The 25,825-nt window shown below is 39.5% G+C and overlaps 1 protein-coding gene across 1 annotated transcript in view; it reads left to right on the forward strand.

The window, feature by feature from the left end:
* LOC119703311 (von Willebrand factor D and EGF domain-containing protein-like) overlaps nt 1-25,825 on the forward strand; it is a 168,753-nt gene that overhangs the window by 96,884 nt on the left and 46,044 nt on the right. Inside the window, exons 14-20 of the mRNA XM_038142997.1 lie at nt 2,135-2,239; nt 4,946-5,060; nt 8,108-8,358; nt 9,583-9,802; nt 14,370-14,507; nt 16,460-16,600; nt 18,176-18,331. Coding sequence (XP_037998925.1) covers nt 2,135-2,239; nt 4,946-5,060; nt 8,108-8,358; nt 9,583-9,802; nt 14,370-14,507; nt 16,460-16,600; nt 18,176-18,331 — 1,126 coding nt within the window. The remainder of the gene's footprint in view (nt 1-2,134; nt 2,240-4,945; nt 5,061-8,107; nt 8,359-9,582; nt 9,803-14,369; nt 14,508-16,459; nt 16,601-18,175; nt 18,332-25,825) is intronic.

Below are 25,825 nucleotides of genomic sequence, written 5' to 3' on the forward strand. Positions count from 1 at the left end.
TTTTTTGGAAACAAAGTCCACGTAGATTGATGCCAATATCCAAGATCATTTAATGATGGTTGAAAAACCTGAGGCAGAAGCGACAGAGTTCCTGATCATCCTTTGCATTTCTGCAGAAGCAGCTCCTTCTTTCCAGATGATACCTATGCCCAAGCAAACAAGTGGTTTTTTGCCTCTTAAGGTCCAAACAAATTAAAGGTTTGCCCAGCTCAGTTCTCATCAAAGTGTTTGTTCCACATCACTAAGATGACTAATGAAAAAGCAATTAAAATAGCTATATAAGCCAGCTCAATTCTAAAAAGAGACCAAAATAGATGTTTATAATAGAATGTAGAAACAAAAAAGATTAAAAAATAATCAAATTACAGGAGTTACATCTCACTCACAATGCTCACTTCAGACAGAACAATTAGTGCAATTTTACAGCTTTTTATATTTTTCCCTGTCTAGCCATTTTTTCACCCATTATTAGTACACTGATATTGAGACAACATTGGACAATCCAGTAAAATAATGAATTTAAATTAAGCTTAAATTGCATTAGGAATATTAAATTCTTAATGGAAGTCTTGCTGCCAGAGTCTTTCAGGGAAGAGCAGGTCTACAGGGAGGTTGTCTGAGTTTTTTCTCAAACTGCAGGAGAAACCCTTTATTTCTTTTTAAAACATTTTTTAACCTGTAGTACAGCACACTATAATCTAATATGTCAATATTCTAATATTTTCCTTAAAACAATGAAGTTTACTAGATCAATGAACTCTTGAATCAATTTATATTAGTCCAAAGACGTTATTTCACTTCCCCAAGTTGAAATTGTGAATATCCATGAATGCTGCCTGTTCCTGCCCTTGTGGTGGTTTCTGCAGACCACAAACACTCGGCTCAAAATGCAGAACCATCCCATGAGACACTGTGGGAGAATCTGCTCTATTCTCTTCCATGAACTCTCAACCAATTCATGATACTTGCTGCTTTTTATGAAACTTACCAAGTATTTTTTTCTCTCTGTACTTCTGTTTATCTTTGTTCAATTTATCTTAGCATTCTTTCTGTGAGCTGGAAGAGTTTATTGATTGATCAAAAACTTTATGGCCTCAGTCTTGTAAAAATCCCCTGCAAAGGGACCAAGGATGTTTCAGCTTTGTGGTCTCAGGAGAGATGGAGGAGAGCTGGGGATTGGTTTTTAATAGCAAGAAAACACAGGGGCACCTGATGAATCCAAAGCAAATCCTTTAGATTTGCTTAGCAGCAGCTTTATTTTGACTGTCAGAAGACAAAACCTGAAAAATACCTTACAAAAGGGTTTTGCTTTCCTGCTGGTTGTCATCAGTGTCTACAGCATGGCCTTCCCCAGGGTTTCGGGTGCTCTTCAAGGTTCACACCCCTCGAGACATCTCACAAAGCAGGCTCAAAAGCTTTCCACTTATCCACACTTCTCTGGTATCTTTTCATTTTCACTGTGAAAAAATTAAAATATTAATTTACTCAACTCTTTTGTATTGTGTAAGCATTCTTATATCAAAAAGGCTGTATTTAAGGCTTTCTGAATTATCCATTATGAGCTGGGAGAGGTGACTGCTCCAATGCACCTTCCTACAGAAATGAGACTGTTTCTCTCTCATATTGTCCTCCCTTGCATCTTTTATAAGGTTAATTTGAAATAAACCTATATGATACACATTCTTTTTTTTTTCACTTTCAGGCCAAGGATTTTACTTATGGATTTGCTGTTAGTAAAAAAGCGGTTCTGAGTGCCAGCCAAAAATGTTAATTGTGTTTCACAACTCCTTGAAATCCCCCTTGTAGTACTTGAGTAAACCTTCCATGAGGGTATCAGAGAAAAAAAAAAAAAAAGGGAAAAAACAAAAAAACCAACCCTACCTTCAGGATAAAACCTAATAGCAGTCAGAAAGCTGAATGCCAGCTGAGCCAAAAGATCTTTTGGTTATTAATGAAGAATTTCCACTTTGGAGCATTAAGCAATTTGTTAGCTCGCAGAGCCCCTCACAAGTGGTTTAATTTATCTTGCTGGCACGCATCCAGCTCAAGGGGGCAGTGGTATGTGCTCCACCACGAGCAGACAGTCTCCATATGGAGCATTATTACTTCTGAGGATGATTTTTGTATCATTCAGATCACTAACGATGGCTTGCAGTACAGCAATCCCCGAGTGCTGACCCTGTACGACGCCGTCTGCCAGCTCTGCCAATTCCACCCGGCCACACTTTGTAAATTAAAGGTAATTTAAAGATCATAAAGGTTTAATACAGATCGTTCATCTCTTCCTTAGCCCTCTCCCTCCCTCTGATGTGCTGTGTGGAATAACTGCTCTGGAAGGGGAAATCCTATTTCACAGATCAGCTGCACAGCCCAACACTTTGCTTTTCTCTTTCACAGCCTCGTGTCTGCGATATTTTATTTCTTTTTCATATTTAGGTGGGGTATGAACACCTGATAGAGCATGCTTTATGACAGACCTTCCTCACACAAACACCTCAGGAAAGCTCATGGCTGCCAATATTTATCCTTTGCAGCTGCTAGCAGGAGTAAATAAGAGTGAGGAGCCTGCCCTGAGAGGCTTGACTTCACTTCTGAAGTGTCTCTGCTATTTTCCCTCTCCCAGCCTGTTTGCTGAGGGTATATCATTTCTATTCCCATTTTCTGCCTTAGCAAGAGGCACACAAAGATGCATGTTATACAGTTTTTGTCATGTGAGAACACCCTTGAGAGAGCATAAACCATTCCTGCTTGCATTAAACACTGCTAAGTACAAACATAGAGTATTCTGACAGTTTCAAAACCATAACAAAAGTCTAGAGCTATGTTTTAAACTACCAACATGTTAGAAACTGCCTGCAGAGCACTATAATCCTCAGTTTTCCTGTGGAATTATTAGTGTAGCATCCCTTAAAAAGATCTTCCCTTCTCTTTTTTCCAGAGGCCTGCATTAAGCAAATTACCTGATTTGCAGTGGGGCTTCAAAACAATTTTTGAGGGTATTAGGTGGGCTATTTGAATGTGCTGATCCTGCTTTCCTGTCCTGAGGCAAGTATGAATTAATAGGAGGCCACCAGTCTGCTTTTTTATAAAATGAAGATTAATCAGGTACATCTTAACTCATTTGCCTCACTGTTCTCATTAATGCTAATGAGAAAATACAGTTTAGTTTCAAAACCTGCTCTGATTGCAAGCACATACCAGTTACCAAAACTTTTTAAAAGTTCACTTTTTTTCCAGGTGAGTGACTGAACAGAAGTTACTTTATAGGCCTGTGTGGTAGTGTGACACTGACTGGATGTCCCAAAGTCCCTCTGTCACAGCCCTCAGAGAGATAAGGGCAGGGAAACCCAGCACAGCCCAGCTGAGGGCAAAACCACTTCGGTTTTAGATTAAAATAATTGTGTCAGAATCATTTCACTTAAAGCTAAGGTGAGGAGTTTTGTCAAAGGCTTTCCTTACATTTTTGAAACTCAGCAATGTATGTGGTCTCTCAATATGGTGTTCTCTAGGGATTGTAGTAATTTCTATTCCAAGATGCTTCAGGGGAATATTTGAACTAGGCTTCCAATTGCATCAGACCACAGTCTAATTATACCTCTTCTACATTACTCTGCAACACCTAAATTGCTTTCAGAAAAGGTGTTTCAATTAGGGGACATTTTATATCAGCCCATTTCACATTCTGTGTTCTTTTATAGGGCCCATTCTGTACCACACTGTATCACATCAGAAAAAAAAAATCTCTTTTTTTTTTTTTCATCAGAGCATCAAGCCCTTGAAAACAACAATGTAATAAAATCTGATTAACATCCAGGTTTTAATGCTGGAGATCTATCATGTTCTATCATGTCGTGGCCATTATGAGAATGCTTTTTGTTTCTCTACCTGACCCATTACCCTAAAGTGGTATTATTGACTAATGCAGCTTGCAAGAGAAGTCTGGGACACCAGTAAAGCAGAAGACAAAAAACACAGGGCCTGTAACAGGACACATATCAGTCTCAGAAAAACAAAGGAGGAAAAGGGAAAAATGTGTTTGGTGACTTGTCCGTCCTGCTGTCCCACTGTGGCAAGGACATCCCCCTTGTCCCCAGAAGTATTCCAAGTTTTTCAGGGAATCTGCATGGCCAGATAAAGTCCCACCTGCCCAACACAGGCTACAAGGCCTGACTCCTCCACGGGACCTTCCCGTGGGATAGATCTTTACTGCATCTGTTAATTATGTCCCTGTGTTCCCTTCTTAGATAACCCAAGTGCCTTCAACCCATCTGACCCCAACCCTGGCCCTGGTGGGAGAGGAGCAGGTCATCCCAAAGGCTGCTGTGCCCACAGAGCATCCCCTCACAAATGGCTTTTGGGATGTTCTGCCCCACCAAGGCACCAGGGATGTGCTCAGCTCTTCTCTACAGCTCCCTCATGGGAGCCTGAATTCCAATGCACTTTATTCTGCTTTTATAGCAGAATTTGCTTTTGCAAATGTTTATGAAGAGCAGAATTCCAATATTTCAAATGGAAATAGTCTAGTCTCAGGCTTTGGGAGTCTCATGGAGCTGACCTTTCATGGAGACCCGAAATTACTCCCCATAAGAGCAGTCACAGCTGGGAATAGTGACCACAAACACCTCATGAGTGTGCAAATGGGGAAAGAGTCACATTCTGTTGCATCCATCATCCATCAATGACAAAGTTACACCCCTTTGTCTAAGCTAAAACATTCAAAGCTGCAAAGATCCCAAGCTGGGACTGGAAAACTTCCACAGTTTCCTTGCTGTAAGCAGAAAGCACCAACATTTAAATTGCTTTTGTTTCCTTGTTTCAAGAGACAAGTGAATTCCTGCTTATATCCAGAAATTAATAATTTCTAATTTCCTATCTTTCTTATTCCCTTTTTTTTTCCATTGCTTTCACCTCCCACCCATTTTTATTTCCTTTTTTCTTTTTTCAGGAAAATACATGCAATATAGATGGACTTTGCTATGGTGAAGGAGAGTCAAGCCCTACAAGCCCTTGTCTTCTCTGTGAACCTGACATTTCTAAGTTCACCTGGTCTGTTAATGAAAGTAAGTCAGAGGTTTATTTCTAGAATTTAGAAGCACTTATCTGGGAATTTATGACTCATTTGATTAAATATATTGTTCCTCCATTAACTAACCTGAATCTATCCTGTGAGTTCACATGGACTCTTTGCAGTGTAGAATAATTGGGTACATCAGAAATACAGGCTCCACTGCATGCACTATGCACCCTGTTCTGCCTGAAACCTGACAAATCTCAGATTAATAAATGAAAAAAATGCCTGAATATTAGAATTTGGTATGCCAGTGCCCCGTGCAGTGCCCAAGTCTGTCAGCTAAAGGTGAACCCTAAATATCTCTGTCAGCATCTCACAGGTACAAATTTTTAAGGAGGCTATTTGGGGAAAATACTGTTTTTAAAACACTAGCATGTGTTTTTGGTGTCTGCTAGAATTGCTTCCTTTTGCTGAGCCAAATCCTATGAAATGCCTCAAAACAGAGCTTGGCTTGGCAGGGAGTCCAAGTGATAGGGATCAGCCACTCACTGCCACAGAACCCAGAGGCTCCTTCTGCAGCCCCTCGAGGCAGGGGTCATGGGGAAGGCTGCCTTTTGAAGCATCTCCTGAAGGATTTAGACTAAATCATAGTTTTTTCATGGCTACCTGCCCAGTGTAAACAACAACCATTGCTCACCCCACTCTTTACAGACAATCCGTGCTTCCAGCAGCATTATCCTCACAGCCCATCTCCTCCCTTGCATGTTTGCAGCTGTTCAATATAAAGATTATATCACTGCTTTTATGTAAATCCATGTGGTGCTTCCAGAAGGAATTTCTCTGCATTTTAGGCTTTGAACAGAAAGGTGTGTGAGTCACAGAACCAGCCTGCTTCAGTTGTTTGGGGTTTTATTACATCCCAAAAGTTGGCCAACTAAAAACCTATTTGGATGTCACTAGGATGAGTAGTTAAGATGCCTAAGGGTGAGTTAGATCTGAAACAGAGACTGTACACTTGCAAGCTGTGTGTTTTTCCCCAGAAAAATATTTAATCCAATGAGGAATATTATCTGTGACTCACAAACCTTGCCTCCTTTCTGTCATAGAATCACAGAAAGTTTTGAAGGGTTTGAAATGGACCTCAAAGATCATCCAGTCCCACCCCATGCCATGGGCAGGGACACCTTCCACTAGACCAGGCTGCCCAGAGACACATCCAACCTGACCTCATATTCTGCTGGCCAGAGCAGAATCATCCCCAGGGATGAGCTGATCCTGAGAGTTACACAGACAGACTCATTACTGATACCAAGACACCTCGATTTTCAAATTCAGGAAATGGTTTAAGAAGTAAAAACTGCATTTGTTTTGAAATTTATAAAACTAGAAGTGATTTGGGAACTCTGACACTTGTCATGGTTCACTTTTAAATGATGTCAAAATTTTGAAATATTTAGAAGAAAGGCTTTGTCAGACCTTTTTTCAAAAGTGTGAAAACTTCTTTAAAAGTTCTGCAGTAATAGGGAGAGTGTATATGTATTTACTGGATGGCAAGCAGATCTCTGTAGGATTAGAAACACTCCTCCACAGACTCCTTTCAGAACATCTGATTTTATGGTATTTTGTGCCTACCACTTGCACTTACCATCCATTCAGTTAACACCTTTGTGTTTACCCATAAATGCATACCCTGCATCAATATTTCATTGATTACTTTGGGCACAACTTTTATGGGCTCCATGGCTTTAGTGTTTGGGAAATAAAAGGTAAATGAATAGATGGAAGCTTTCAACAGTTATGCCAGGACAATCTGCTGGACAAGCATTTTAGAAAGCTCTCATAACACAGCAGCAATAAAGGAGACACATATTTAAATAATTGCATCATCTAAGCTGTGCTATGGAAAGCAAAGTTGGATAAAATTATATGCACCACAAAAAAAAAAACCCTAATGATGATTTCCCATGAGCATAGTGCAAGGAATCCTTATGAGAACACATATATAGTTCATAATGTTACAGCAGGGCTTGAAATTAATCCTGGGTATTAGAAATGTGCTTTAAGTTAAACATCACTATGGGTCAAATTACACTGTGAGAAGATTCCTTTAAATATCAATACCTGTCAATTCGTGCTACTGGCTAAAGAGGAAAGATGCCTTGAGACTGAGGAGGCTTAGGACATGGAGATGAAATTCCTGGCCCTGAAAAGGGCTGCTGTCACCTCAGGGTACTCATCTGATCTTACTTTTCCTTGGTTTCTAATTATAAAATGTAATAGTTTTCTCTACCTTGCCCTCCTTACCTATGTTCATTGAAAGTATCTTCAGGTAGCATTTATCTTCTGCTGTTAAATAGCCTTGTAAAATTAGGGGGGTTTATCTTCATTAAGGAAATACTGAATGTAAACAGCAACCCTGGAAATAACGGTGCCAATGGTGACATGATACACAGCACTGTCACTGGGGATGGACAGTCTCTGCTGGCACTGAAAACACCTTTATTCCTGATGAAATGCCCAACTGAATTCACTCAAACTTCTTGTTTAATTACTCCTCATGGGTAAAGGCAGGAGAGTCTACTCAATGGAAGGGTTACAATTTATTTTTCCTTCTGAGTTGCCTGCCCAGTTCATTTGTCATTCAGCATTTTGAGATTTATTTTATTTATGTTTAAATGGATGGATGATAGGTAGATTAAATATGTATAAGAAATTATGTATAAATATGTATAAGATAAATAAGTATAAGAAATATAAATAATTACAGTTTTAAGAAGAATTGGGACTAGGGGGAAGTTATAGAAATCATGTATTATTTATTCCCAGGTATCAGATAGCACATCAAAATTAATCAAAGTGCAGGATGGGACAAAAATTCAGCAGAGGGCACCAAAAAAAAAAGGGGGGGGGGAGGAAAAATGTGGTTTTTTGGTAAAGCTATTTGATGCCTCTAACACACAAATCTCTTCCTCCATCAGCCTCTGGGCATGATCTGCATGTTTTCTTTCAGAGCATTCCTTCAAAGACCCACTCTGAGAATCTTTACGTGGGAGAAACAGGAGTTTATGTAATCATGGTTTCATTTTTGCTGTTTAGACAACCTGCCTCCTGTGTTCCAGGCCCCCTCCAGCCAGCTGCTGACATTTATTGGTGAGAATTTTGTTTACCAGCTAATAGCAGTGGATCCAGAAGGGTCAGCTGTGCTATTCATCTTGGAGGCTGGGCCACGGGATGCCAGGCTCTCTCCTGCTGGCCTGCTCCTCTGGAAAGTGGATTCAGAAGAAATGCAAACCTTTGAATTCACTGTGTCAGATGAGTGCAATGCACAGAGCAGATACTCTATTGAGGTAAGGGAAAGAACACTTTAAATGAAAAACAAAACAAAAACAAACCTGTTTGTCATGTCAATGCCATTGTGCAATTGTCATCATAGCTAATAATTTGTTATTAGGCTTCAGCTATTTCCTCATAAGTGCATAATATCCAGCACAGCAATAATGATCAATTAATGGAATAAATATCTCTGAGAACATAGAAACTATATATACAGGGAACAAGAGAGAGTGCTATTGATTGCTGTTTGAAAGAACATTCTTGCAGAGCCTTTGAATGGTTCATTAATCTGCTTCAAAATTCACATTTTGCATCTGGATTGCACAAAAAAAGCACATAACATAAAAGACCAGGCTTTAGCTATAAAAGGGAGATTATAACTCATTCTCAATGATATTTTTAGAGGATGTCTTGCTCTTATGTCTTTACTCCACACTCTAAGTTTCTTGGCAGAGCTTGTGCATGGCTTTGTCTTTATTGTATGGGCTAACATTAATCCTCTGATCAGATGAGCTAATAAAGCAGGATGCAAACTCTTCACATAAGAACAGTTTAGTGAAAAAAAGATTTTTATTCCCAGAGATTCCTATTTTTACTCATACAAACCACAAAATACCAACCTGCTGAACCCACACAGCAGAGGGGAAACTGAAGCCTAGATATGGCTTTAATGGAAATATTACAAGCTAGACCTGTGTTATCTGGGGGAGATAATGCAGAGCTTTGAATCTGCAGAAATGCACTTCTTGTACATATGTAAAATACAACCATGGATCTCCCTTCCCTGAAGGGAGACACCAGATAAGGAATGCCACAGTCATGTTCCTGCCTGGGAGCCATTTGTAATGGAAAGAGGAAGGTGGGCAGGCAGGCAAAGAGAACAGATTTTTCCTTTCTTCTTTGAAGAATAAGGAACAAATTCTGCCCTCAGATACAATGTGAAATCTGCTGTTACAGCAAACAAGATTGGGGTTTTTTTTTCCTTGTAAGAAGTCAGAATGTGCCCCTAAATGATGCAAAAAAGAAATCCCTTTGAAGTAGAGCTCTCAGTCAAAAAAATAAGTACAGTGAGTATAAGACTATCTATCTAGACAAAGGAAATTGGTTAAAATAAGTTTCCATAATACTGGATAACATGTTTGCAGTGCAAATCTCTCCCTTCCTAAAGGGGAACAATACAGCTCCCAGCTGTGGTTATTCAGAGGAACCTTACCAGAATCCCCTTTTCCCTTTTCCAGGTTGGAGTGAAGCCCTGCAGCTGCCTCAGTGGTGGCACATGTGTCACCAACATCAAATACCCTCCAGGCCTTGGTGAATACCTGTGCTTGTGTCCAAATGGATTTGACGGAGAATTCTGCCAGGAAGACATCAGGGACTGCAAATCAAACCCCTGTGGCAGCGGAACCTGCGTGGACAGCGAGGGGAGCTACTTCTGTAAATGCCCCCCTGGTTTGGGAGGTAACACCTCTCTGTTTGCCTCTCTGGTTTAACCACTGATGTACTGAGCTACAGGATTCTTGGAGTGTAGCATGGCCACAACGTCTGCCAAATGGCTGCAGACATAATCCTGCTCTTCTGCTGCCGTGGCTCGGCTTTAGACATAGAGAAATTTCATCTCTCTATCTAATAATGAGGAGAAATGACCTCTGTTGTCCTGTAATGATCACTGAAGGAGGATGTGAACCTGCCAGATCTCTGTTGCTTCCCGCTCATTTCCCATGGGTTTGTCCATCCATGAGATGAGCTAGGATAAGACTGAGTGAAAGAGAGAAAAGGCAAAGATCCAGGGCCTTTTTGCACTTGACAGGATTTCACTTAATTAAGCTGAGGAAAGACCTAGGATTAAATGAGGTTTCTTAGGAAGATGGAGATATGGAAAGGAAGATGAAGATATGGAAAACATGGAAAAATAAATTGTCCTTTAGTCCCACTTGAAGCTTCATTAAATTTAAGCACTAGGAAATCACAAACCCAGTGAGTTGTCAGACATGATAACAAAACAAAATCTAACCCCTGAAACTCTTCAAGGCTGGTGCCCTGGTTTCAAAGCTCTGTCCAAGCCAAAGCCAGAAAAGCTGGCCAAAATGTGATTTTAAGAAATTAAGAGAAGAAAGATGAGCACTTAACTCCTTGCTCTGTTCACATTCTTGAGACTCAGAAGGTTGGCTGCTGCCAGTTTTATAGGTTTGAAAAATAAAGTAGAAGTAACATCAAATGCACATAATTATTACTGCTTATTGTGCATGTATACAGAAAAACACTCATTTCTAAACAAAAGCAGTGAACAGATTTTACTCAGTGGGCAAACTACCCTTCCTGCCTGTCAGCAGCTTTATTGCTTTGGTCATGTGGAACTTCAAGCCCAGATTTCATTTCTATAAAATTCCAGCAGAAATGAAAAATAAAAATCCTTCAGAAGTCCATAAAAATGGCCTAAAAGATCTGTGACACCTCATCTGTGTTGAGTCTGGGTAATGCTACCTAATGGCCAAAGCCTGCTGCTGTCCAAAGTCTTTACACCACCAGAGACTCCACTGAGGCAAGAACACACAATCCTAAGCATGGAGGATAAAGCTCTAAAATAGAATTTTGATCAAAATATAAAAATCCCTATGCCAACCAAACATATGCAGGATGTCTGTAATCCCCTGGAAAGAACATTCCTATGAGCACAGGAAAAATTGGGAACTTTTTATGGCGTAATTTATGGAGCTATACAATGAGAAAAAGTTTTGATTGCCTTTAAGGAGTTTGATTAAATGAATAAAAATCAATATAATTCCATGAGTTAATAACTTCAGTGGACCTGCTGACTGGAGAGACAAGGGCATGCAGCACCTTGATGGCAGAGAAAAAACAGGTTTTCCTTCACCTTTAGATCTTGCAAGTTAAATAACAGAGGATGGGTTTTGCTGTTCTTTCCTGTTCTTCCCAAAATGCCAAAACACAAGCAAAAAAGAAAATAAAATAAGATATGATTGAGTGAAAAAGGAATACATCTCAAAGTTTTAATAGCAGGTGGAAAATTATAAACAAGTGAAGCTGCAAGCCAGCTGGGGAGCAGATATTTTACTTCAGGGCAGGTTTGGTGACAACAATAAAAGCTCATTCTTGATGCTGTGTTTATGCCTCAATTCCCCAGAAAACCATCAATAATCTAATGAGAAGGCAATGCTATGCAGCTCAAGTGACAGCACCACTTCACCATCAAATCTTTACAAATGACAGCAAACAGGCAGGAGAAACAAGAAGTGAACTTGTGAGAGCTTCCCCAACACCCCTGCAAGGGAAGCAGCAGCTCGGGTGCATCAGTGAGAGGGTAAAATGTAAGAATGGCAGCAAGGCAGAGAGAAAAGCCAGTAGGAAACCTGAGAGAAGGCTGACTCCAGAGTTATTACTGGATCTCTGAGTGTTCAAAGCTCATTCATTTTTCATTTGCATTGTCAACAAGATAAGAAAGCTCCCTGTTGTTTATTCTTTTGGCCACAGAAAGCAAGAACATCACCCACCTGAGAACTCATCCTTGATAACTATCCCAATCACAAAATCATTATTTCTTTCCCCATATAGCAGTGATTAGTACAAATTTGGGGGTGGGATGGGCAGCAAGATGGAACCATAATTTCATTTTATCTTTCAGGAAAGTGAAGAAACTCCCAGGATTTGTTACTGGTTTCTAATAACCATAGAGACCCTAAATGGGATTTTTTCTGTTCCTTTAGAGTCAGCTTAATGTGAACACAGTCAAAAAATCTTCCTTTGCATCTGTAGGTGGTCAGCTCCTATCGAGGCATGAAAGGACTTTATTTTCTCAAACAACTTCCCATGCAGGGATGGAGAAATATAGCTGGCACACAAACAGATAGCTCAGCCTTGGAACTTGATGAACTTCTATTCCTATTATTTTTATTTGTACTGTAGCAGTGCCAAGACAGTTGAGACTCCCCTGTGCTGCAGTGCACAGGAGGTCCTGTAAACAGAATAACTGACACTTCTTGGTGCAGTTTCATGTCCCTTTCTGCTGCTTCTTCACCATCATGCAGCCAAGTTTCAGTCTTTGCAAACATTTCTCCTTGGATTCATCTGGATTATCATTATGCCCAAATTGGTCAGACACTGTTTAAAATCAAATATCTCTGTGTGAAAAGCAGTGCTTGCACAGTTCCAGCTTTACAAATTGGCTGAATTTTATCTTTTCATTTATGGTGTTCCTTTGATTTCTGTAATGCCCTTGTCTTTGAGCTATGAAAGACAGCCCTTTGCTGTGAAAATGGAGTGTTTGAAGGTGAGAAGGGAAGTATGAGAGTGACCAAGGGAGAAGGGACTGTTGTTACTGAAACTGGGAATGTTGATCCTCCTCTCATAGTTTATGGTAGCACGTTTAGTGTTTGTATGATACTCAGAGAAAGAAAGTAAATACCAATCTAATCAGAGGGCTACTCATTCAATATTTTCCATGTGATGGCTAATAATTTCCCAAGGCATCACCAGAAATCCTCATCAGAGAAAAGCAGCCTGATGCCAGGAATGTGATAATTGAAATGTAATGAAATATAAACAGTCAGCCGAAATCTAACAAGGGAAGGAAAAAGGTAAGCCCAGCCCTGCAACACTGGGTGATATCCAGTTTCAAGAAATTAAGCAAGAAGCATGAAAACCATAATAAATTATGTTAAGATGGCACAGAAAAAGGGATGCAGCTTTCTTGCTGCTGCTCTTTTTTCCCTCAAGAAGAAGCAGGCATGGGAAGGTGATGTCACTGACTTTTTAGGCAGCTCAAACTATAAAGAGACTTCAATTTGAGTTTTCTACACCGAGATACTATTTTAACATGAAAGGACTAGTGGAAGCTGTCTGCAATACTGAAGCAATGAGAGATTATGTTGTAGGAGGTGAATAATAATTTTCTGGTTTTTTCATTCTGCAATTCATTCCTCTGTGACAAATTTCTTTTTTGAAGGAGAAAAAAAAAAAAGAAGATTATTTTATCCTTAGACCTTTTGTCACAATGAAGCTGGATATCTGATATGGATCAAACCTTTCTGTACCTGGTGCTGTGTCTTGAGGCATGTCCCTGGATTCTCCAGAAGCTGTCCCAATCTCCTTGTGTATTCCTGCAGGGACAAAGGGGATGCTTTAATAAAAGTAGTCAGGGCTGGTTTGTCAGGGCTGTACATCCTGTGACCAGCAGTAGCCAAGCAAGTTTGCCCAAGTGCCCAGAGACAGCAGCACCTAAAGCCTAGAGGAGCTTTAAGCTTTTTGGTTACTCTGCCTCATTGCTGTTCAGATAGTGATTTTATCTTTTGAGTCATCCTCCCTTAATGTGATTCATTAAATCACTCAAAGTTGTGAATTTGAAAATCAGTTGCTTTAAGGGATTTTTAAAACCTTTCTAAGATCAGTAATAGTCAAGAGATACTGTTTTGGATTCAGATCCTGTGGCAGCCTATCCTCTGAGTACCAGTACTGTGGCTCAGTGACATTTTCAGAACGTTCCTTCAAATTTTAAATAGAAAAAAATTGGGTTGTTTTTAAAAATCTGATCATTTTGTAAGGTTTTCCTTCAACCAGACTCTATCAGGCTAGCTCACAGTTGTGTGAGGTTTTACATAGAAACAAAACTACAATAGAGGTCAGTACATGGCTCCTCATCCTAAAGCCAAAATGGGGTTCTTCAGTACATGACAAAAATCTCACATTAACAAGGCAACAAAAAAGCAGCAGCAAAGACATGACATGCAGGGGCAATATTCATTTCATTTATGTGCATTTTTATTTAACATGCACAGCTTTCCATGAGCACTAGTCTCAAGTTCAGCACTTCTGGTGCCAATAATGACAGCAATAAACAGTGTGATAAAAGCAGGTTTAAGTGAGACAGTGGGGAATTTGGCTGGAACATGAGTGACATACCCTGTAATGAGTTTGTAGCTGAGAAGTGAGCCTTTGTCTGTTTCAACATTTGAGCTGAACTATAAACAGGGAACCTTTCCTGATTATAAACTTCCCCTTTGCTTTGCCACAGGGCTCACTTGTCAGGAAGACAAGAATGAATGTGAAGAGAGTCTTTGTTTTCCTGGAGTGTCTTGTATGAATACCTTTGGATCTTATGCATGTGGAATTTGCCCCACTGGGATGGAGGGAAATGGTAAAACTTGCAAATGTAAGTGTTTTACATGCTTTATTTTAAGAGACTGGGGGGGAAAGAGTTCAATTCTACTGCTATTATCCCTAATTGAGTACTTTGCCACTCATTTCAAGTACAGACCCTTAAAATGTACAAAACAGACTATTGTCATGTTATATTAATGTGGGTATTTGCAAATTGCTCTGCTATTTTTCATTCTGCTAGAGAAGGAGCACCACAGCCTACAAAAAAGCACTTTTCAGATAGATAATTTGCCAAGGACACTCTGCACATTCTCCACTATTTCACTCCCAAATACACATCCATGAGTGAGTATTTGGTGAGCACTTCCAGGGCTGATTTTGCTTTGGGTGACAGCTGCTAAGAGAGTAAGAGAAAGGTCAATGTGCCAAACCTTTCCATCCTTTCACCTCTGTTTCCAAGGTGTGCTTTCATTAGAGGACACAGCCCAGGGAATGCTTGGCATGAAGTCATTCCTCAGGTCCCAGCTAGTGAAGGAAAAGGCCCTGAACAGTTTTAGATCGGCTCAACATTTGCTTTTAGAGCAACAGACTCTTCATTGGGGAGCCTGTGGTGACTTTGTATTCTGAGACCTTCCCAGTGCTCTTCATGTGACTCACACACACTCTGCTTGTTCCAGTCACATAGATAAAAGCCTTCTCCAAAAGAATTTTTTTTTTACCCAGAAGGAGATAAATCAACACTTAAAGACTTTTTTTACTTGTTTCTTGGTATTTCCAAAGAAATCCAAGAAATGGAAGATATTTACTGTGGAGGCATTAATATTTCCTCATATTAACTACAGAAAGGAAAAAATTATCCCTTGTAAACAGACTGAGTGGTAACTGCAGGACCCTGGCACCAGCAGCACTGCTTTTGCCAGATTTACCAAACATTCCTTCAATCATATTGCCAAACACCTGTATATAAAGTTTTCTGTGATGTATCATTTGGCCACATTGGTTATTTCAAAGTGATTTTGCATCTGTTTCACAAATACATATTTTAATGGTTAACTTGACCCATAAAGGTAGGATATACCAAACAATGTGCCTTTAGAAAATGTAACATTTCTTATTTTGCATTTTTTTAATTACAGAAAAAAAATCTGTTGCTGAAATGAACGTTTATTAGAAGGAATAAACCTGAGGTCTTATTTGTTCACCTAGGATAGAATAGAAATCATTATTTTTAGCTCTGATTCAGAAACTTAACATTCCTGCTCTTACCTCCCTTGCTTAAGTGAGTATAAAGGGAAGGAGGACTGAAGTAATTCTATAGCTCCTAAAGTGAGCAACAGCTCATTGCATTGTTTAATATATATATATATATAAAGAGTCAGAATTTCAGGCTCTATTAAGAGCAGAGAATATTCAAGAGACCCAAGACAATAACTGTTTAGCTTGCAGCATTATCCACATAGACTTTACCACAAATTCATTACCTTATAATTATACAGAAAATCACATTTTTCAGAGTTTCTTCATTGCATCCACGTGCACTTTTCAAAAGTATTTCAAAACACACAAAGCTGGCAGCTGAACTGACTGAACAAACACACTCACCAGAGTTTCAGAGAGAAGGACAGGTTTCAAGGAGAGGCAAAACTCAGCCAGGGCACAGCTCCCAGGGTGAGGTGCAGCATCCCCATCCAAGGGGCAGTGCTGTCAGACACTGCTTGACCTGAGCTTCTCCAGGTGCCCTGAGCCCAGTGAAAAATCCCAGTGCACATTCAGACTCCCAGACAAGCAAAGTTCAAAATGCTTGGGCATAATAACTTCTCCTATAACTGGTTGAAGCTTTGCTGCATGCCAGCAGCTAGACCCACCTGATCTGCCTTTATTTGCTTGTTGGCTTCCAGGGTAAATTTGTGCCAGGTTACCTGATTTGCTGTTGCTGTGGCTTTTTATCATCAATCACAGCTCAGCTCTAACACCTTGTTTTTGTCTCTGTGATATTTTCCACAGCTGTGCCTGCTGCTGATGTTACAGAAGCTTTAAGCAATGGCAAAGGTGAATTGAACAGGACTAAGGTTAAGCAGCCACTGCAACCCTCAGAGACAAAAGATTCTCCTGTAATTAAGAATTTTAACATAAATGATAGGCACGGTAGGTATACAAGGATATGAAATCTTTTTCATTTGGGGCAGATTATGGATTCAGAAATCATTAATTTTAACACCTTAACAGTAAACATAAACTAGCAATTTAAAACACAAGAAAATTTGAGTCAGAAAGAAACACTCAATACACCAGACTGTGGATTGCTGCTGAACAATTTGACATGGAAGGGAGGCATTACAACAATAACAGTCAGAGGGGCAGGCTTAATTAGACATCACCTCTTCTGAAGGAGGACAAAACCACCCCAGATTGTAGTGATCAATGCAAAGCAAGATGATAAAAGTGGCAGCTTATGCCAGCCTGCCATGACCAAGTGATGCTGGTGTTTTATTTCAGTATTTAATGGGCAGCCACTGAATTGCTACTGAGTTTTAACCATGAGATCAACTCGAGGAATGAACTTGCCTGTGGGAGTAGCTTTTTCCAGAGGTTCAGTACTCTCTGACATGGGTGTGCACCTGCACCATGCTTGTGTTGGTCCTCCTCTAATGAGTGTTGCATTTTAATTGATTTTCCAGTAAAAGCAGGAAGCAAAAAATTGAGATTGGTCATATCTGTTGTACAGAGACAACAGATAAATAACATCTTTTATATGGAAAAATAACATATATGTATATATTATATATATGTATATATTATATACATATATGTGTGTATATATTATATCATATATGTATCTATTATATACATATATGTAAAAATAACATATTTTATATGTAAAATAAAAGGGTGGTTTTTTTCTTATCCTCTCTTTTTAAAATATCTGTGCCAGGCCAACCAATCCCTGAGCAGAACATGCCTCCTGCAGGTATCCTACATCATGATACTCTAGGTAAAGTTCAAGAATAATGCAGAAAATACATGAGAATCATGATGGAGACCTCACTGGAAGCAATTAAAAAGGATCTACAGCCATCATTAAGATTGTATTCATCATCTGTTCTCTGCATTGACACTATTAAATACTTCACAGGCAGTTCATATACACTTGCTATGCAGTGACATCATAGGTGGTAAAATATTATATACAACCAGAGTGTTAAATTTTGCACATAGTCCTAAGATAATTAAAGCAGTTTTCTGTAATACAAGGTTTGACACATTAAGGATGATTTCCAGATCAGAAACATATGTACTTCACCGTGTAATTTCAAAAGTACAGTATAGGTGCTGTAAGGTTTGATAATTACCTTCCAATTATAAAAGACAAAAAAAAGATGTCAAATAATACCTTTTCTCACTCAGTTAATCTTTCACTTATGCTGAAAATTACATTTTCTATATTTTACATGATAAACACCGAACAACTTCGAGTAATAAACTTGAAAACATGTAATTAGAGGACTAATAAATCTTGCTTTAATGAGAAACAGCTGTTCTGTTACGCTGTGCCTACAGGACATTCTCATCTTTGGCTCAAGGTTCGCCAACATTTTGCATTAATTAGACTTTAAAAGAATAAAAGCAGTTAGAAAGCTTTAGCTGAGCTAAAGTTTAGGCATGTGTTTAATCTGATAAATGGTGACTGAATGCTTGAGCTGCCTTGTTCTGGCCGTGCAGGAGCTGTGGCACAGGTCCCCAGCTGTGCCAGCAGGCCGTGTTTCCCTGGAGCGCCCTGCTTTGACCGCAAGCCACCCTATGTCGGGTACCTGTGTGGCCGCTGCCCTGAGGGGTTCTTTGGAAATGGTCGGAGCTGTACCAAGGTCCCCAGAGCAGGTACTTTCTGTTTTTTTTAATTTTAAAGAGGTTTTGCATAGGAAGGGTGTGAGACAGTGTGGCGTTGTGGTGTGGACAGTGTGAGCTAGCGTGGCATTACAGCGCGCCGTGCTCTGCGATCAAGTGCTGATGGCTGTGTTGTGTTACTCTCACCTGAGGGGCAGCTGGCAGGAATTATTTCAGCAATACCTGGCTCCAGGAGTTGAAATCCAGTAGATGAACCACCTGATTTTCTACAGGGTGGAATTCTTCATGTCAGGACTTGTTCAGTGGTATGAATCACTACATCTGTATTTCTGCCACAGCACTGGCACAGGAATGCAGGGCTCGTTTCCTCCTCAGTAAGATCAGAGCATGACATGATTGATACATGCCACTATCACTCAGCCCTTCTTCCTTCCTAATTCTTCTGCTGCAAGGCATCTGTTCTGCAAGGTGACCTGTGAAGACAATAACAAACCAAGTGTCATGCAAGAACTATACAAACAACTGAAGGCAACAGATAAAGAATTTATGTAGTATTGTTCACAGCCTGAGCAATAATCTTCCTTGGGGAGCTCTGGAATCAGCTGCTCCCATTAATCTCTGAGGACTGAAGAGAAGGCCTCATTAAAAGAGATCTGGTGTGGTGAAAGAAAAGCTGGGTCCTGACCTCAGGCACGAAGTGGCAATGGCACAGCAACTGCTGTCATCTGATCCTGCTCTCTCTCAATGATATTCCCATAATTCAATGCATGGTTCTATAAGCACAGTCTGGATGATTGTCCCCTTTTTACTGCCAGGGGAACTCATGTTTATTCCTTAATGACAGTAGTTGCCAGGTTAGATTCCTTGAAATCTTTTTCCTAAGTGTTCAAGACAGAGTGGCTTGAAACCTGTCAAATTGTTTCCTGACCTCCTACACTTGACCAACCTCCCTTCACTTCCCATTCTGTATCCAAATCAATGGTTGTTACCTTGCTGTTGTATTTTAACACACTCTATCAAAGTGGAAGCAATTTTAATGCTTAGTGTAGATATCATCCAATCTCTCGGAACTATGAATTGATTTTAGCCAGTTCTCAGAATCTAAAGGTCACAAAAATAAACTCAACATTTTTTCTCCCTAGCAATGAGTATGTACAAAGTATTACTTACTCTGCCAGCATCACTAAGCCAGCTGTTGACTCTTCTATAACTTGGGGAAGCTGTAAAAGTGGTTGAGGAAGAAAAAAAAAATCATTGTGCATATAAAGAACTTTTCTGTTATTGCCCAAAACTGAGCCTTGTCATTAATGGGATAATGGGATACACATTGTGCACCCCAAAGGTCCTTTAAATGCTGTTGAGTGGAACAGACATTCTACAGCTGCAGGTATTGGTACAGTAAATCAGGCACACTTACACTGTGCTTATATAAACATTAGCCAATAAATTTGCCTGTGTTCTAGAAAGGGGAATGCAGAGAGGAGCTGCCGTTTGCTGTGATTCATACCTGTCATATGCAACGCCGGGCAAAGATTTAAGAATATCCCAGGTATCAGGACCTGAAACAAGTACATGCCTCCTTCCAAAGTGAGCTGTGTGTCAGAGGCATTGTTTTACATTTTTCTGTTGAATATGCAAACTGAGCCAGGACTTCATGCTGCAAATGATGCCAGCTTGAACACTTCAGGAAGGGAATGAAGAGGAATTATTTTTTTTGTTCCAACAGAAGCTTATATTCACTCCTGTGAATTATGTCACAATACAAGCAATGAGAATCTTGTGCCTCAAGGTTAAATGCGAGTAGCCATTTGTTTTAATACTTAGAAATGGAAGCAATTGTTGCAGCTTTATGAGTGTCCTAATTTATGACCAAAATGATGGGTTTAACTTTCCTTCCCACGTGCTTTGCCAGTAGAAGCAGAAGTATTGTATAGCACTGATGATTAAAAGATATCAGACAAAAAAGAATTAACTCTCAATTAAATCTATGTACAGTTGTGGATTATGATTATTGTGAAATCCTCCCTGTTGTAATAATAGCTTCTCTCCCTTGTAACTTATTCCATCAGTCTTCAAATGAAACAGAACAAATCCTCTTCAGCTTGCTACAGTGCTTGTGAAGGTACTGAGATTATGTGCCACTTCTTTCCAACTCAAGTAATTTTAATCTAAAAATACTCTTGCTAATCCCTATTTTGTACTTTTATTGGCTGCTTTGGACATGAAATTATAATCAATTGCAGTGATTTAAGGATTAAAGGATAAGTATTTCTTCATACCAAAACCACAAAAATTACCCAACTGCCTTTGTAGGCTGCCGAGGAGAAAAACATTCCAGAGGAAAATTGTTTCCTAAATCTGTGTTTGATGAGCTGCACCCAAAAATTCCTTCAATTCTGATTTATAATCAACAAAGTAGCATTTCTTCAGCAGTGATATGTGATAGGTATTCATCTCTTGAAATGCTTGACTTACTGCAAACTATGTAACTAAAAATAAGTTTCTGAGCTACATTTATCTGCTCTAAAAATGCAGGGCCTCATTCTGTTCTCACTTACATATTTTACCTGGCTTATATCTGTAGTTTGTACCACTTTAAACTGACCAGACTTGGTTGCAATTTTTCTTGAAGTACATCAGAACAGTCTTAAGGAAAAGCCAGTGTGGAATTTCACATATAAAGGGAAGTATTTTTTTTAAACAGATTCTCCTATCAGAAACAAAAAGCTATTCCTGTCCCTTTCAGACCCATAAAGCAGGTATCCTACATTTATTCAAAAATTTACTAGTAGGGTCAAAAGTCCCTTAAGTCTGCTGGCATTGCAATAAAGAGGAAAGCCTGAGGAATTTAAATCTGTCCAGGCTTCCCTGGGCACATTTCACTTTTGTATAAAATATCTGTTGCTTTTTTGCTAGAAGAGGCAGATCTAGTAAATCAAACCACCCAGTATCATTGGTCATATTCTTGGCACAAAGAAAATGACTATATCCTAATGGGGATGCTGGTGATGTTCCTGCACGCTGCAATATCCGTCCTCGTCAGGAGCTGTGGGTATTTCTGCAGACTGCTTTCATCGCTCACAGTCACACAGATACCCATCTGTTTGCACTTTCTTTAGCAGGTTAGAGAGGTTGGTGTCATCACAAAGGATTTATTTTTTAACTATTAGTAAATCAGCAATTTTACTGGACAAAGAAGTGCCACATCCATCACCCATAAAAGATTGTTTGTTCAGAGCCAGCTCTTTCTGCCTCTCCCGGTTCAGGCAGCTGAAGATCAAGGGAGGGGGTGATTTTATGATCTCTGTAATCGAGTTCTGCTTTCCCATTCAGAACACCACTGCAAGATCTCCTGTCATAGCAGTTAATTTGCAGTATTGTAGACATTTGGCACTTGCTATACTTTTGCATGTGCAGCTATTTGTTATGTTTACGTGCTCTGTGCTTCACACTCCTCCAGTGCCTGCACTGTGCATCTGAATTCACTTTGATTTTACATCAGAGAGACCTCTGTCACCTTCTCATTTGCACCACTGTCAGATCAGCATCAAGGTGTGGATTTAAAAGGAGAATAAAATGTTTTGAAGTACAAGAAGGTGTGTGTCTTTAAACACATACTGCTCAGTCAAACACCAGAGGAACATGTTAACATGAAGTTTTGCATTCTTACATTCTAACTTGGAAATCGCTTCTGTCATTATTAGCACTCATCATTAATCACTATCCATGAAAAATAAATATCTTCAGTAAGAGCTTTGGTCACTAACTCAAGGTTTCACATCTGGAGATAACTGCAGGAGTAAGGACTTCTTACTGCCTGGAACCAATCAAATGATTTTTTTTTCAAGAGATGACTGAGGAATGTAATAGATTCCTTTCATCTTTTATCTAACAGAATTGATGAATTTGCATTAAAAAGATCAAGGCCCAGCTTCCAGTCTCACTTACCCCAGTGTAAATCATAAGTGACTCCACTGAACAAGTAGCATTATCCTAATGGACTGAGCTGAGCACAGCTCCTGAAAGACATAAAAAGCTCATGTTAAGGCAGGCACATCACATACAGGACTTTTCAATCTGAGATCTGTGTGTACCAATAGGTGTAGATAAAAGGCAAGCACTGTTCAGCATTCAGAGGGTGCTTTGCAAAGAGGAACTAACCCATCCTGACGTGGTTTATGCAACGAGTTACATGGCCCACGTGGAGGAAGGGATGGAGATGCTGCAGCTATCAGCTGGGAAGTTGTCTCAGATCCTTGGAAACACAAAACAGAACCACTAAACACACAGCAAAGGATACTCTGATCTGCCTCTGTGTGGTAAGAGCTCTCAGCTCTGCCTCTGGGCTCCAAAACTGGGAAGCATTGAATGTCAATGGCTTCCAGCTCCTAGCTCTGACTCAGGCCATGGAAACTGTCCACAATCCATCCCTGGAATGCATGGTGGGAGCTGCTGATCCCTGTCAGAAACACCTTTTCAGTGTTTCTAACTGGGGTATATTTCAGGACAAAATGTACATTTTTTTTTTCAGATGGAGCAGTTATGATGTAAAGATGTCTCCTTCAAGGGGTATGTGATGAAATGGCCACTGAAGTGGGGTTAGAAATGCCACACAAAGACATTCCATGTACATTTGGTCTTATGAAAGAATCACTTTTGCAAATGGCATGCCAGCAATCTTCACACGAGGCCTGGATCAGCCTGGCATTTTGGACATAAGCTCTGACCCTTTCCTGCCCTCTGAGTCTGTAATTGCCACTGGAAATCCACTCCTGTACTTGTCAAAACAGAAAGGGAATCAGAGAGAGTCTTTCTGATGTCTTTATCCTCCTTAAGGATACCTCATAAAATATTAAGTATTTTCAGAAAAATATCAAGAGACCTGTACAGTATATGCCATGACCCAAACATAACAACCAAAGTAGACACAGTGGGAAGAATATGTTTAGATAATTTAAAAGATAAATGGTCTCCAGCTTCACTGATCCATACACTCTGTCAATCCAGAACTTGTTAAGTGCTTCCAATACAGATGATATATTTAGGAAATGATGTAGCTCAGCAATAGAAGACCAATGAAGCCCAAGCCATAAAACCACTAGGGAAGAGGACTCAGCTATATGCCATGAATAATATTTACATTCAATCAGAATATCAAGTACAGATTACATTTCTCTCCTACCAAGAATGTGCCACCTTTTGCTTAAGCAATCACTGGGCCATCATGACTTTCAAGTGATAATAACAACTCAGTCTCCAACAAATAATCTACACAGGACACAGGCTCAGTAGTTTTTTACATTGACAGAGCAGAGTAAGATTATCTTCTCTTAGAATTTCCAGGCTCATTTAATCATCCAGCTATAATAGCACACAGCTTTTAAAGGGAGCCAACCCTGTTAGCACAAATTTGACAAGATTGCTGTTTTGTTAAAGGCACTTAAAGGCCCCTTTAGAACTGGAAGTAACTCAGACTGGACCAATATCCTGGCCCCATTAAAGCAACACAAGAGTCTTTCCACTAAGGGATAAAGCAAAGAAGGATTTGAAGAGAAAGGACTCGTAAGCAGCACAGAACACGACACAGTACAGGGTTTAAATAAAAATAGGTGTGAAATATACAGACTTATCATAGTCAGGACAAATTTAGGACCAGTTCCTAAACATCTTGCTGGTTTTGAACAGGTTTTTAAAGGTATAGTAGGACTTCACAGGACTTTCTTGCAGAACCAGGGGATGTCCACTGCCAAATCATGTGAATTTTTCCCCAAATGTTACACATCACATCAGTAGGGTCGGTTCGTTCCTGAAGGGACACAGCAACAGTCTATAGCCAACACAAGACACGTGATCCTCTGGGATGGAGGAGAAAATCATTGCCCGTGCTGATAATATGTTAGATTTAGAATTTCAGAGAATCAGAATAACAGTGTTGGAAGGGACCTCAAAAGATATCCAGTGCAACCTTTGTTTTCTCAAAGAGAACTAGCTTAGTTTCTCTGTGCCATAGCATCTGAAATCTTATTATTGCAATTCCTTGCCTTTTGCTTTCTAAATTGGGAAGAAAGTCTAGGTACTTGTCAGCCTAATCAGTTGAAATTGTGGAGAATTCCATAAAAGCATGAATTCACTGAAAGTGTTTATACATGCTTACATGATTTTTAAATAGATTCATTACTGGTTCCCAGTAAGGCATAGTTCATTTTGTGTCTTGGCTTTCATATGTAAAATAACTCAATTTTTATATGTTTACAGCCCAAAACAACATAATTATTGTTTTAGACCATTTATTTCTTGAATTGAATAAAATAAGTATTTCAGTAATTTATTCTTTGCTATTTTTTTTTGCTGAAATACTTTGAAGTATCTCAGCGATTTTTTTCTTTGAAGAAATATTATGGCTTTTCTTTCGAAGAAGTGAACTTTCTTTATAATCTATTATTACTCTTCTAAAGGATTCTACATAGATATTTCAGAGTATTAGACAGGGATGTTTCAGAAATGATCTGCCTTAATTTAGCCTATTTTGTATATATCTATCAACCTGTTCATGCCATGAGAGAGTCTGGAGACCCATGAGGCATCATCAGATAAGAACACAGTTTCTATTAATTTTTCCATCTATCTCACTTCTGAGAACTAAACTATACTGTCAATTCTTGAATAGAAAATATAATTTGGTTCCATGAACTCAATCTTAACACCACCTTCGTAGCTGCTGAAATAATGCAGTTTCAGGTTCCAATAATTGGAGGAGGCAGAGCACAAAAGAGGAGGGGGAGGAGTTCAGACCTGAAAGATGGACAAGGGACAATGAAAGGAAGGGTGATAAATCAGCTACGAGGGGGTTAAGTGGGAGAACCAGGGTGTGTTTTGAAACCCAACCATGCTTCTCCTTCTCTTCCTGTTTTCTTGGCTGGGAATTCAGAGAAAAGCACAGGAAGAGCACTTCTGAAAGCAGCAGCAGAGAAGGGGTTAGACCCAAGGAATATAAAGAGCACGGAAGGAACTCTGGCAGCAAAGCAGTGAGAGGAGCATGGCTCCTGTGCCAGGGGTGAGAGCACATCAAACATTCTGAGTTCTTTCCAACCCACATGAGGGAAGTTTTCAATTAAATCTTGAAATAAACTGGAAGGTAGACGAGGTGTTTGAGAAAACATTGTTTGTAAAAACATAGCAGGTTATAAACCTCCATAGGCAATCCAAAAAAAAAAAAAAAAAAAGCTACTGATAAAGAAAATTCTTGGTAGAGAAGGGAAAAAATATCCTTGTGTGGGGAGCATGTTCCTATCTTTGCAATCAGTAATTCTTACACCATTTTAAAAACGTTGTCTCTGGTGACCCTGATGGCAAAATTTGTATTGAAAACATACAGAAAAAAAAAAAATCACAAAAGAAATAAGGAAAACCACCCAACAAACAGAGTCTGAAAACAAAGAGCTCAAAATACATTATTTTCCTCAAAGACCCATTTTTCTCTCATTGTGTTAATCACCTTCCTGCACTTTGCCTGCATGTAATTCTTGG

Source organism: Motacilla alba, chromosome 7 (assembly GCF_015832195.1).
Source record: "Motacilla alba alba isolate MOTALB_02 chromosome 7, Motacilla_alba_V1.0_pri, whole genome shotgun sequence".
NCBI lineage: Eukaryota > Metazoa > Chordata > Aves > Passeriformes > Motacillidae > Motacilla > Motacilla alba.